The sequence below is a fragment of the Martes martes genome (genome assembly GCF_963455335.1).
Source record: "Martes martes genome assembly, chromosome: 7".
Taxonomy (NCBI): domain Eukaryota; kingdom Metazoa; phylum Chordata; class Mammalia; order Carnivora; family Mustelidae; genus Martes; species Martes martes.
In genome coordinates this window covers 3364951-3376616 of record NC_137894.1, presented here as the reverse complement: position 1 = coordinate 3376616, position 11666 = coordinate 3364951, and the positions used below count along the sequence as shown (strand labels likewise).

At 50.3% G+C, this 11666-nt stretch overlaps 1 protein-coding gene across 2 annotated transcripts in view; it reads left to right on the top strand.

The window, feature by feature from the left end:
* Window positions 1–4993: 4993 nt before the first annotated feature.
* Window positions 4994–11666, top strand: part of SH3GL3 (SH3 domain containing GRB2 like 3, endophilin A3) — a gene marked incomplete at its 5' end in the record, with an annotated part of 131314 nt that continues 124641 nt past the window's right edge. The window contains one exon of one of the 2 annotated variants that reach the window (XM_080807958.1): window positions 4994–5047. Coding sequence is in view for 1 of the 2 variants with exons in the window: in XM_080807957.1 (XP_080664083.1) it covers window positions 5003–5047 (45 nt within the window). The remainder of the gene's footprint in view (window positions 5048–11666) is intronic. The other variant, XM_080807957.1, reaches the window with a different exon arrangement.

The following is an 11666-nucleotide window of genomic DNA, read 5'->3' as shown; positions in this document are numbered from 1 at the left end:
AAAATAATCAAATTTAATGATCTGTCTACATAATGGGTTATTAAGTCATCATGGAAATGATGTGGGAAGACCAGACAAAATAGAAAATGCTCCTGAACAGGGAATATAGTTTGTACGGTTGTGACAGTACGTTTAAATTTTGCATAGGAAACAGACTATAAAAGGAAAATATGCCCAAATATTAAGAGCGTTGTTTCGACGGTGATTGCCAAGGTACGTTTTCCTCCTTTTTCCTTTCCAATAGTTTCCAAATTGTCTTTAAGTGTTATTCTATAATGGGAAATACATACTTGCAAAAACATTTATTTTGAATTTGAAATAATTTCACTATTTTTTTTATCTCACGTTTCAACCTCTCTTCTCCCCATCTTTGCCTCCCTGACTTAAAACCAACACCTTGCGGCTCAGTCTCACTCGGGTTGATATTCTGTTTCCCATGAAGGATAGTGGACTCTGGTCTCTGCTGGAAACTTCTCAGACTGCTGGGGCCAGAGCATGGGCTGGTCTAAGCCAAAGGAGGGACGAGGAAGACCTGGGCCGTGGGCCCTAGCCATGGCTCGTGCTACTCAGGCTGTGGCTTCCCCGGAATGTTTAATTATTGACATTGACAGAGAACGTAAGGTCATATATTTTACAGAACGGTGATAACTGGTGGAGTAAAAATGAGAGAGGTATATAATTTCCAAAAGAGTAAAGAAAATCTGAGTCAACAATTAGATTCTAGTGATAGAAGAAACTATTTGAAGGGAGAAACAACAACAACAACAACAACCAGATAACATGGCATAGCATGACAAACCCAAGACCGAATATATCCTTTTCCTAATAAATGCGAATGCTTTAAATCTTTCTAACAAAAGGCAAAGACTTATCTTGGACCCCAAACAAAATTAAGCTTTATTGTTTATAAGAATACACTTCTGAGACACACTGAAGGGTCAAAAGGAAAGGACGCATACTTGGAAGTTGCCAAGAGAGTAGGTCTTAAATGTCCTCACCATTAAAAAAAAAAAAAAAGATAATTATATGAGGTGATGGAAAAACTAACCTCATCGTGGTGATCATTTCACAATTTTCATGTTATCAAATCATCACACTGCTCACCTCAACCTTACGCAATGTCATGTATCAATTATATCTCTATAAAGCTAGACAAAAGAGACCAAAAAAAAAAAAAAGACCAGTTAAAATACATGAAACACAGAAGAACAAAAAGTAGGGATACAAAAATTGTTATGTAACAAGTAAAACAGAAACAAAAAGCCATAAACAGGACAAAATAGGATACCTTCTATGGCCAAAATTCCCACCCACAAGGAAGATACAACAGTTGTAAACATGGGCAGAATACCATAGCCCTGAAGCGCATTAACAGCTCAACTCCCAAACGTAAGCAACTGTAGACTACGTTCTCCGTCTTCCATTAGGGAAAAAAAAATCAGGATACAGAGCATTTGGAGGATATGTCCGGAAGACTTGATTTATGGGATACATAATGGGATATGCCATGCTGTTCTAGACATTAATCAGTATGCTTCCCTCCCTCTTCACCCCTACCCAGGGCTCTCTGCTCCCACCCACACAGGAAGATATGAGTCACTCACCGCAGGACAGACACAAAGAGTGCAAATCCTAGCCGGCCGAAGCACAAGACAGAGAAATGTCAATGCACGCTGGCATAGCACTTGGCACCAGGGAAGGTCAAGAGGATGCGAGAGCCAATGATGACAAGCAAAGGAACAGGAGAACGCCCCAACCTCTGCCAGAACGTGGGCCATCTATCCAGAGTGCCACCACCACCACGGCATCCTTCTTGTCACTGGTCCATGAAGACCACCAAATGCCCAAAGATTCTGTAGTTTCGAGTAACACTTATCCAGGGTTCAAGGCCCTCCTGCTGATTTCTTCTCATGTAGGTGACTGCCCGATGGCCCAAGATATTTGTATCCTCCTCCCCTGAAGAGACTGGAGAGGTGTGGGCCCTCGGGTCACTGGAGCGGCTATGGTGACATGAAGGGCAAGCCTCGAATGGGCCGCTGTGGCTCCAGCTAGCATGAGTCTCGAATCTCCCTCGGAGCTCGGACCTTCTGCAACACGCGCTCCCATTACGGATACAGAGAAAAACTGGACCGTAAAAACAGAACACACCGTATGTCAAAGCTCTGTGGTACATTTATAAAATGTAACGTAACGGGCTATGAAAAAAGCCTTTAGGACATGTTCTTTGACCATAGTACAAGCCTAGGATTTAACAGACTATGAATAAATGCAATGCAACCACCTAGAAAAGATGAAAACAAAACAGTCCTGAACGTTTAGATCAAAGAGGGCATAAAAACTTCCATCGCAAGTTCATTTAGAAAATAATCAGAAGGACTATAGCACAGAATGAGAAAAAGGCGTGAGGCCGAGCCGTACTCAGGCAGAAGATTCATAGCCTTCCACGTGCTGATCATAAAACGTGAAGGAGTAAGAACACAGAACCCACACACTGCACTGAGGATCGGAGGAGTCCCCAAACAAAGGTTAGTGGGCATTTGTGCTGCTGTTTTTTTTTTTTATTTTTTATTTTGGCTGCCTAGGATCTGCAGCTGCTTCCTTTGTCAGGGGGGGGTCCCTCAGGATGTGGATTTTAGACATCGAGAGCCTGGGCATACCGTCCAGACTTAGCCAATCCGACGCTCCCACCCTGGACTCTGCATCTCACGTGAGTGCCTGAAAGAAGCAGGGAACAGCTTAGCCTTCAGCCTGGGAGCCACAGCCAGCTTCAGTGGCCAAGCCAAGCGCATGCCACCGAGCTGCCCGTGGACATGCTGGGATCTGACCCCCGAGATTCCGCGTTCCTGCGCATGCCCCCACGTGGTACCCTATGCGCCATCCATCTCTGGGCCCCTGACGCCCTTCTCCGGTCCATTCTGCTCCAGCTCACACGGGCCGGGGCCAGTTTCTTCTGTTATAACTTCAGTCTCCTGAGCAGAACAGAAGGAAGCCATGTATGAGAAAGAAAGAAATCAATGAGAGGAAAAAAATCTATGGCGATGATGAGTGAGCTCAAGCAGCAGACTGAAAGGCCAGGGAAACTGGCAAACCTTCCGGGGAGTATAACCGCTAGGAAGTGAAGGTCACAAACAGTTTTAGAAAGGAAGAAAAGTGCAGATTCTGAGGTTTAAAAATAATGAGATATGATGGACCACTGTGTACCCGATTAAATTAAGAGATGAATTACCAACATTGACTGGGGGTGGGGGGGCTTGAATACACTATCAATGACAGAAGAAACGCCAAAAAGTTGTTAAAAAATGTTAACAAAACAAAACACCAAAAACCTCCTTCCCAAAGAGCTGGATTGGTGCAGGGGCAAGTTCCTTCCGACGTGTGCTATTCAAGCCTCCTGGGCCATGGAGAAAGAAGGCAGAGGAGCATGTATTGGACTAACCCAGACAAAGGGGCCCCAACTCTAGTCCCTGCGCCCAGTGGCCGTCAGTGCCGGGTTCCCCTGGGGTGGAGTGTGCCGGTGGACGGGCCACCTTGCCATGCTGTCCTGATCCAGCCATCTCCATCCTCACACTGCCCTGCTACTTAGCTATGGCTGGTGTCAGCCACCTGTAGGCCAGTCCAGCCCATACTGATTCACCCTTGGGAGGCCGTCTCTATCCCCTTCCCCTCAGTCCACCTGCTCCCCTACCAGAGAATGAATGCTCTGCTCACTCCTGTCCACACCCTCTAAGGGGTACAGGCAGGTGCAGTTACCCACGAATCGTCACTGGGATGAAGTCGGGGACAAGGGAGTCCTCAGCTAACGGCAAAAGATTTTTCCTTGGAGAAACGCATGACGCCAAGAAACAGCAGGCGTAAAACGGAAGCGCCCTGGGCAAGCCATGGCTCTCGGTAGTCCCAGATGGGACCTGTTGAGGGCTCAGAAAAGAGGAGCTTCTCTCGTTTAGGGGGAGCCTGGAGGAGGAAGAAGTTTGTTTCTTTCAGTGTTAAGCGTGGCTAAGAGTGGGTTGGGGGTCTCCAGAGTCCTGGGACCTTTGGAGGCAGGGTTCTGCGCAGATGTTGACCTGGTGGGGGCAGCTCTGGCACAAGGAGGCATGGGACGCTCCAGGCCCCGGGCTGGGCCTCAGCTGTGCAAAATGACGCTGGAGAACCTACGCAGCTGCTAGAAATTACCGAGGGGGCGGGGTCCCGCGCGTGGTGCCTGTCGTCCCCCCGCCCCCCACCGGGCAAGGAGCGGGCACTCCCCAGCTCCTTGGAGACCCTTCCTCTTCACGCACGTGACAGTGGGCTTCGCGAACACCGCATTTATCAGCAAATTACCCCGTAACTGCTGGGCCCTCTGGAAGGCCACAGTCCCGTGGGCGGAGTGCACCCGGGGCACCGCGCGGTGGCAAGCCGCAGCCGCAGCCTCGCCGCCCTCCTACCGCAGGGCCCCCCTCGGGCGCAATTCGGTCCCCTCAGGCAGACGTGGGAGCGTCCCTGCCTGAACACGGACACCCACCCAAACTGCGCCCGGAGGAGGCGGAGTGGCCCCCGAGCGAAAGCCGGTTTCGCAGCAAGTCCCAGCAGCACGCGAGGTGCGCCCTCCCTCCGCAGCCGCGGCCACGCCACAGCCCCCGGCCGCACGAAGCCCTGCGGGGGCCCGCCCTGCCCGCGCCCGGGAGCTCCCCACGCCCAGGCCCGCCTCCCCGCCGCGGGGCCGGCGGGTCTCCGCGCAACAATGCGGCGTGGGCGGCCCCGGCGGCCTCATTTGCATACCGCCGCGGCTCGGCCAATGGGCTGCGCGGGGGCTCTGGGACGCCGTGTTGCCATCGGCGCGCGCGCGTGTGTGCGAGTGTGACAGCCGCGGTGGCCGTGGCCCTGGCCGTGGGAGGCGGGCCCGGCGGAGCCCAGCCGCGCGGGGACCGGCCCCAGCGCCCGCTCCCCCAGCGCGTCGCGGCCGCGCGGCCCGGCGGAGTCCGGAGACCCCTCCCCCCCGCCCCCGGCCCGGCCGGGCGCAGTCGCGATGTCGGTGGCGGGGCTGAAGAAGCAGTTCCACAAAGCCAGCCAGGTAGGGGGGCGCGGGGAGGTCGGGCCGTGCGGTGGGGGGACCGGGGGGCCGCGTTCCCCCGCGGCTCTAGGCCTCTGGCGCCCCGAGGGCCTCTCTCGGGGCGCGGAGGCGTAGCGAGGGCCGCCCGCTCCCTCCGCCGCCCCCCGCCGCCCCGGGCCCGCGCCCTGCCCTGCCCCGAGCGCTGTCACTCGCAGGGCTTCCGTGGGCCAGGAGCAGAGGTGGCGGGCCGCGGGGGCTCGCGCGCGGGAGAGGGGCGCGCGGGAGAGGGGCGCGCGGAGGCCTGCGCGCTGCGCTCGGCGCCGCCCCCCTACCCGCGCTGGGCGGGGGGACCCCGGGGCCGCCGGGCGCCTACCTGGAGGTCGGGAGCCCTCGCGGGCGCGTCCTGCAGCCTCGCGGTGGGTCGGGGGATGCTGGGTCCGGCGGGCGCCTGGGGGTGGACCCCGCCGGAGCGCGCCGCGACCCCGGGCCGGGGCTCCCCATGGCGGTGCCTCGCCTGCGCGCCGTCCTGGCGGCGCCGGCGCGGCCCCTGCTCCCGGAGAGCCGCGGTCTGGCGCGGGGACGTCGGCAGACGCGTAAACAAACTGTGAGACGCACCTCCACGCGCAGAGCGCGGCAGACAGCACGGTGGGGGCGTCTGGGAAAGCTTCCCGGAGGAGGAGACGCGTCTCTGGGGAATTAAGTAGGAGCAGGAATTGTGGGTGGGGGTGTGTTTGTGTGTGTGCAAGGGAAGGGGGAAGGGCGTTCTGAGCGAGGAAACAGGAAAACGGGCCGGGAGGCATGAAATTGCTGTGTGTGCGTGAGTGTGTGTGTTGACGACGAGCAAATTTGTATTCCAAGATTGCGGTCTCTTCCGGCCACGGCGGAGCTCACACTGTCGAGCCTATCCCACACCTGCAACCCTGGTTTTGTTGCTCTGCCTCTCCCTTCTCCTCTCCAGCCCCCCCAATTTGGCTAGCACCAAGGAGGACCGATTTCATTCAGAATCCACATTTATGAGATCTTAAACCTGCTTCTGCCACGAATTGGAAAGCAGCTGCGATTAGAGGATTCTCTTTTTCTAGCCTCAGTCTTAGGCTGAGGACACTGCCGTTCCCTCACTCATACCTCTTCTGTGAAGAAACTGGGTGATGCCCAGATTCTGGCTGGGGACACTGGTTGGACAGTGGTGCTATGTGCAGGGTGATAAGTCCTGAAGGAGGGGCCTGCTGGGTGTACCCATCGCTGGCCCTGGGCCCTTTGAAGGGTCTGGGGCCATTCAGATGTCAGTGGCCTCGGGGCAGGTTGCCTGCCTTGATCTGGAGACCAAGGGGTGAGGCCAAGACTGGAACTATAGACTTTTGGAGATTTAAGCCCTAAATGGACATTAAAAACTGTAAGTGCAGGAAAGTCAGAAAATGCACGATGAGCTAAATATAGGCTCTGGGGAGCAGCCACATTTGGGGATAATGTTTAGCCCAGTCCTTGATAAGCAGTGGCCACTCAATAAATATTTATCGAATAAAGGAAACTTTTGGGGTAGAAGAGCACAGGAAGGAAGGAGCTGGTAGAATGCGGAGAGAGAAGAGTGCCTTGGAAGCAGGGTGGGGGGCCTTTAAAGGCTGGAGCGGTGGGCAGGTGCTGCTGTGAGCTCAGAACTAGAGTTGGGCTGGGCACTGGGGGACTGGGCACTGGGGGACTCGTCTCTGGCTGTGCTTGTTACACTGGCTTCCTTAGCACCGGCCAGGAACTGACCATTTTTAAAGATTTTCATTCGTTTGGTAGGAACTTCAGAGGAGCACTTCTCAGAGATGACAGACTCAAGGGTGATTCAGGTCGGTTTCTGGCCCCTAGCCAGTGTGAATGTTGAGGTCTTAGGAAGTTATTGGCATTGGAGAAGTGTCATTCTGGTGATGAGGTCATTGAGTTTAACCACCCGTCATCAGTCCCTTAACAAAATGAGAGTGGATCTCATTCCGACCTTTTTGCATGAGCTGAGGTCTTTTGTGCATTTATTGGGAAAGAAAGGAATCAAAGATTCTCTCTGCGATTTACAAACCACATTTTGTGGTCAAAGTGCCCAGTAGATAAGTTTTTTTATCTGTTCTAGAAGTCTTCCTAAGAAATCTTGCAAGGGGACAGATTTGGTGGAGAAATGAGACCGGGTTTAATAGAAGAGGGAGCATGAGAGTAGAAAATGCCAGATGTTCTTCTCAGACATTTTAACAGCGGGTTTTAATTCACAAGAACCTTTCCAGGGCAGGGGAAAGGGAGTCCCAGATGATGTCAGTGGCTTGATCATTCCCAGGGATCCAGGCCTGGCTGTGCCACTGACCAGCCCTGTGACTTTGGGAACGTGACTTAACCCACCTAAACCATAGTTCTGTCTGTACCTTGGATTAGAGGATTTGGAAGCTGTGTCTCTGCTCTAACATTGATTGTAGTGATGCACAACTCTGTGACTATTGCGAAAACCATGGAATCTACCTTTGTGGGTGAATTGTAGGGTCTCTGGGTTATATCTCACTATATACCTCCCAGTTCTGAAATCTTAATTCACTTAAAGTAGCTCAGAAAAAGATGATGAAGTAGATCTTTCACAAATAAAGGAACTAGGACCATGGTGACTGACGATGATTTTTCTCAACAACAGACAAGGTAAAATAACTTACAACCTCCTGATAACTGGCTCTTCTTTCTTGGTATCTCACTTTTCCCTCACATCTCTGAGGGGGAAAAAAATCCCCTTACGTTACGGAGAATGAAAACCTATTCACTGCAGGGATAATGCCTCATTTTGGCAGCAGGTGGAGACCGAAAAGGAAAGAGGAAGAAAATAAAGGAAAAAGAGCACAGGTAGCATTGATCACAAAATCTAGTTGGTTCTCTTCCTCACCGTTTCGACTTAGAACCCAAGTGTCCCTCGTTCATAATTCCTCTTTTTGCTCTTGAAAGGATTTTTCAATGTACCCTCCCAACTGGTAGGGATATAGCATGAGTTCTTAGAGATAAGTACAGTGAGCTTAAAGATGGCCTTGTGGTTTCTTATCAAACATGGTGCCCCATGAATGAAAATGCAACTCAGAGTAATTACATTAGGGTTACCACTCACTGGTTTGTATTAATTATGCTTAATAAGGCATAATTCGCGGTGGTTTTCTTGACATGGTAGTTATCGTTGGAGCGGGATGGGGCACTCAGGCCACCCCTGTATTCCGTCTGAGCTGAACACTGTGCAGATAGCCATATTCTTCCTCTCTGGACTTCCAGAAGACGTGTTCCCTGTCCCAGGGAAGTCTTGGGAGCAGTTTATCTTTCCTCTTTTTCTTCTTTCTCCAGATTAACCATATTGTGATGGTGGTGACACTTGTAGGCTTCATGTTCAAACAGGTTTTGTTGTTGTTGTTGTTGGGGGGGAGGGGCGTTTAACTCCCCCACTGTTTCTCTTTTAATGCATTCACTAGAAAAAAGGATGAGCGGTCATAAGGGGCCTAGAGATTTTTCGTGTGACAACCAGCTGCCCATACTGGCCACTTATGGGAAAACACTTCAGAGGAGGCCAGTCTTTGTAAATTATGGGAATCTCTAGGGAGACAGTGACCGCATCTTGTTTCACTGTCTCGTTGGAGAGAAAGATGAAAATGTACTTTACAAAATCCATAGTGATTTATTTTTTTCTCTGAGATGCATCAGAAAATATATGATGCTAAAACAATTCTTGCCCCTTTCCACATAGATGGCTTGATAAATTCATCTGTAAATCTTTGTGTTTTTTTAAAAATTTTAAGTCCGGGAGCTAGAATAGATGTCCAAGCCAAATTGATTTTGATTTTTTTGCACAGTAATCCAAACATTTCTTACCCCTGGTGCCTTTTTTTTCCCCTCTAAAGTAAATGTAAATTAGGGTATCATTTGCTTGGAATTTGATTTTTAAAAAGGCATTTAAAAGGGATTTTTTTGGGGGGGCTATTTTTTTCAGGTTAATTTTTCAGCTTGATTAACAAATCGAGTGTAAATTGTATTACCCAAAGTTAAGCATGTGGGGGGATCATGTGTATTTGGGGGAGCTGATATTGACACACTGTACCCAGAAAACAAAACTACGGGTAAACAGAACTGATACACTACTGTATTTGGCTAAGTAGTAGGAGAACAGACTTTGAAAGTTCTACACCGTCAAAATGCGGCTGATTGGATTTTGCATTTCAATAGAAACCTGGGAACGTGTTGAGTTGGGGGAAGGGTCTGGGGGAAGGACCAGGCGCGGGATGGGGAGGTACTATGCCTTTGTGACTGCCTTTGGAGTTCTGTGAGATGCCTTCCCAGGGAGCTCTTGCTTCCAATTCCCAGGGTCTTGTCCATAGGTTGTGAAAAGAGACGGGAAAAAGCCCTCGCTTGGTCTGAGATCCTGCTTCTCCCCATCCCATTTTCTCTCTCCCCTTCCTAGCAAAATGTATGGAGAGCATTGTTGCCCCATGTCTACTTCCTGATCGCCTGTTCTTAGCCAGTTCCTGCTGGCTGGCTTCTCTGGCGCTCTGAGGCTTGGGTCTCGCCTAACGAACCCCCCCCCTTCCCGGTTGCCCCATTTTGGGATTACTTCCCCACCTGACTCTCAAGCAGCCCGTGACCCCGAGGGACCGTACTCCCCTCACAGCTCCGACACTGGCTAGGTTTTCCTCTTCCTGATCTCCTTTATTGCTCCTTCGCGCCCCCCCCCATTCCCCCAGACATCCTGGAGTGCCCCCGGGCTCTGGCTTGGGCCCCTCCCCTTTGTCTCAGTCTACACCCTGCCAAGGTATTTTCTCCAGCCTCACGACGGTATAGTCGATGCATACATTGGTTCCTCTGGGAATGATATTTTTAGTCCAGACAGACTCCTGACAAACTCCTAGGGGGTCCCCTCTCCCCCTGGATATTTAAAAAGGCTCTCAAACTTAAGCCATCCAAACTTGAACTCTGGATTTTCTCCCCCGCGACTTGTTCTGCTGGTGGTCTCCGTAAACCACACCGCTGTGCCCTCAGCTGCTCGAGCAAAACACAAATGAAAACCATTCTTCATCTTCGGTTTTTTTTTTTTCTTTCCCTCATTGGAAAGGAAGTTCACCAGAAAGCCCCCCACCCTCGGTTCTGTTTTCAAAATAAACTGCTAATGTGTTCATCTTTCTCTTATCGCTGCTGTCACTCTGCTCCGGGGCCCTGACCGTGGCCTCCCGCCCTTAGGGCTGCGGGAGCCTCCCTCCCTGTTCACAGACCTTTATTCCTACCCGCTGCAGTCTGTTTACTCACAGTGGTCACAATGCTGTTTTTAAAATATGTCCCAGACCGCACCTCTCTTTGCTCCCATTAATTCTTCAGTGGCTTCCAGGAGCATTTAGAACTAAACCCAGACTTCCTCCTCCTTTGGCCTGTGAAACCACACAGCCCTTGGCCCCCTCCCACCTCCTGCTGGTGATCAGACACACGGACCTCTCAGTTCCCGAGAGGTGCTAAGGTCTTCTTATCTCAGGGCTTTTGTAGTACCCGTTCCCTCAACCTACCCCGCCTGGCCTCTTGATCTTGGCGAGGTGTGTCCTTCTTGTCATTTAGATCACAGTGCAGAATCCAGGGTGGCTGGTCAGCGAGGTCCTCCCTCCCCACCACCCAATTCAAATAGACCTGTGCCCTGGCTGTCGTGTTACCCAGGTGTTTTTGAAAACCACACCACAAATATATTAATATTTTGACAAGTGTATTCAGTGTCATTAGTTTCCTTTGTAACCCAGTGTATTTTTCAATTAAACTTTGTTTTGAGATAGTTACAGATCACAAGCAATTGGGAGAAATAGTACAGATTCCAGTACCTTTCCATGGTTTGTTTCCAGTGGTAACATTTTGCAAAAACTATAGTTCATGATCACAAGCTACTTAAACTGATACAGTTAGGATACAGAACAGATCTGTCACCACAGAGATAATGGCCACACCCACTTCCCTCCTGCCCCCACTCTTTAACCCCTGGCAACCATGAATTTGTTCTTCCCTCTAATTTGTCATTTTAGAGGTGTTAAGTAAGTGGAAACATGCGGTCTGTAACCTTTTGGGATTGGGTATTTATCTCTACATAATACACAGTAGAGATTCATCTAGGTTGCGGTGGGTATCTAGTGTTACATGGGGACGGACGTCCCACAGTTTAACCACTTACCTGTTGAAGGACATGGGGTTGTTTCTAGTTTGGGGCTCTTACGAATATAATAGCTATTGTATGTATTTATGTACAGGTTTTCATGTGAACTTAAGTTTGCATTTTTCTAGGATAAACGCCCAGGAGTGTGGTTGTTGCATATTATGGTAGTTAATGTATTTAATATTTGAAGAAACTTAGCTTTCCTGAGTGGCTGTACCATATAGTACATTCCTACTAATAATGCGTGAAGGTTCCATTCTTTCCACATCGTCCTCAGCACTTACTGTTAGTATTTTATTTTATTTTTTAAATTTCATTGTGGTTTTTATTTGGATCTCTCTAATCACTAACAACTTTTCATGTGCTTAGCTTACTGACTTTGTGTATCTCCTTTTAGGTGAACTGTCTTCATATCTTTAGCCCATTTTTAATAGGATTTTAAAAATTGTTGTGAGTTCTTTATATATTCTGGATGCT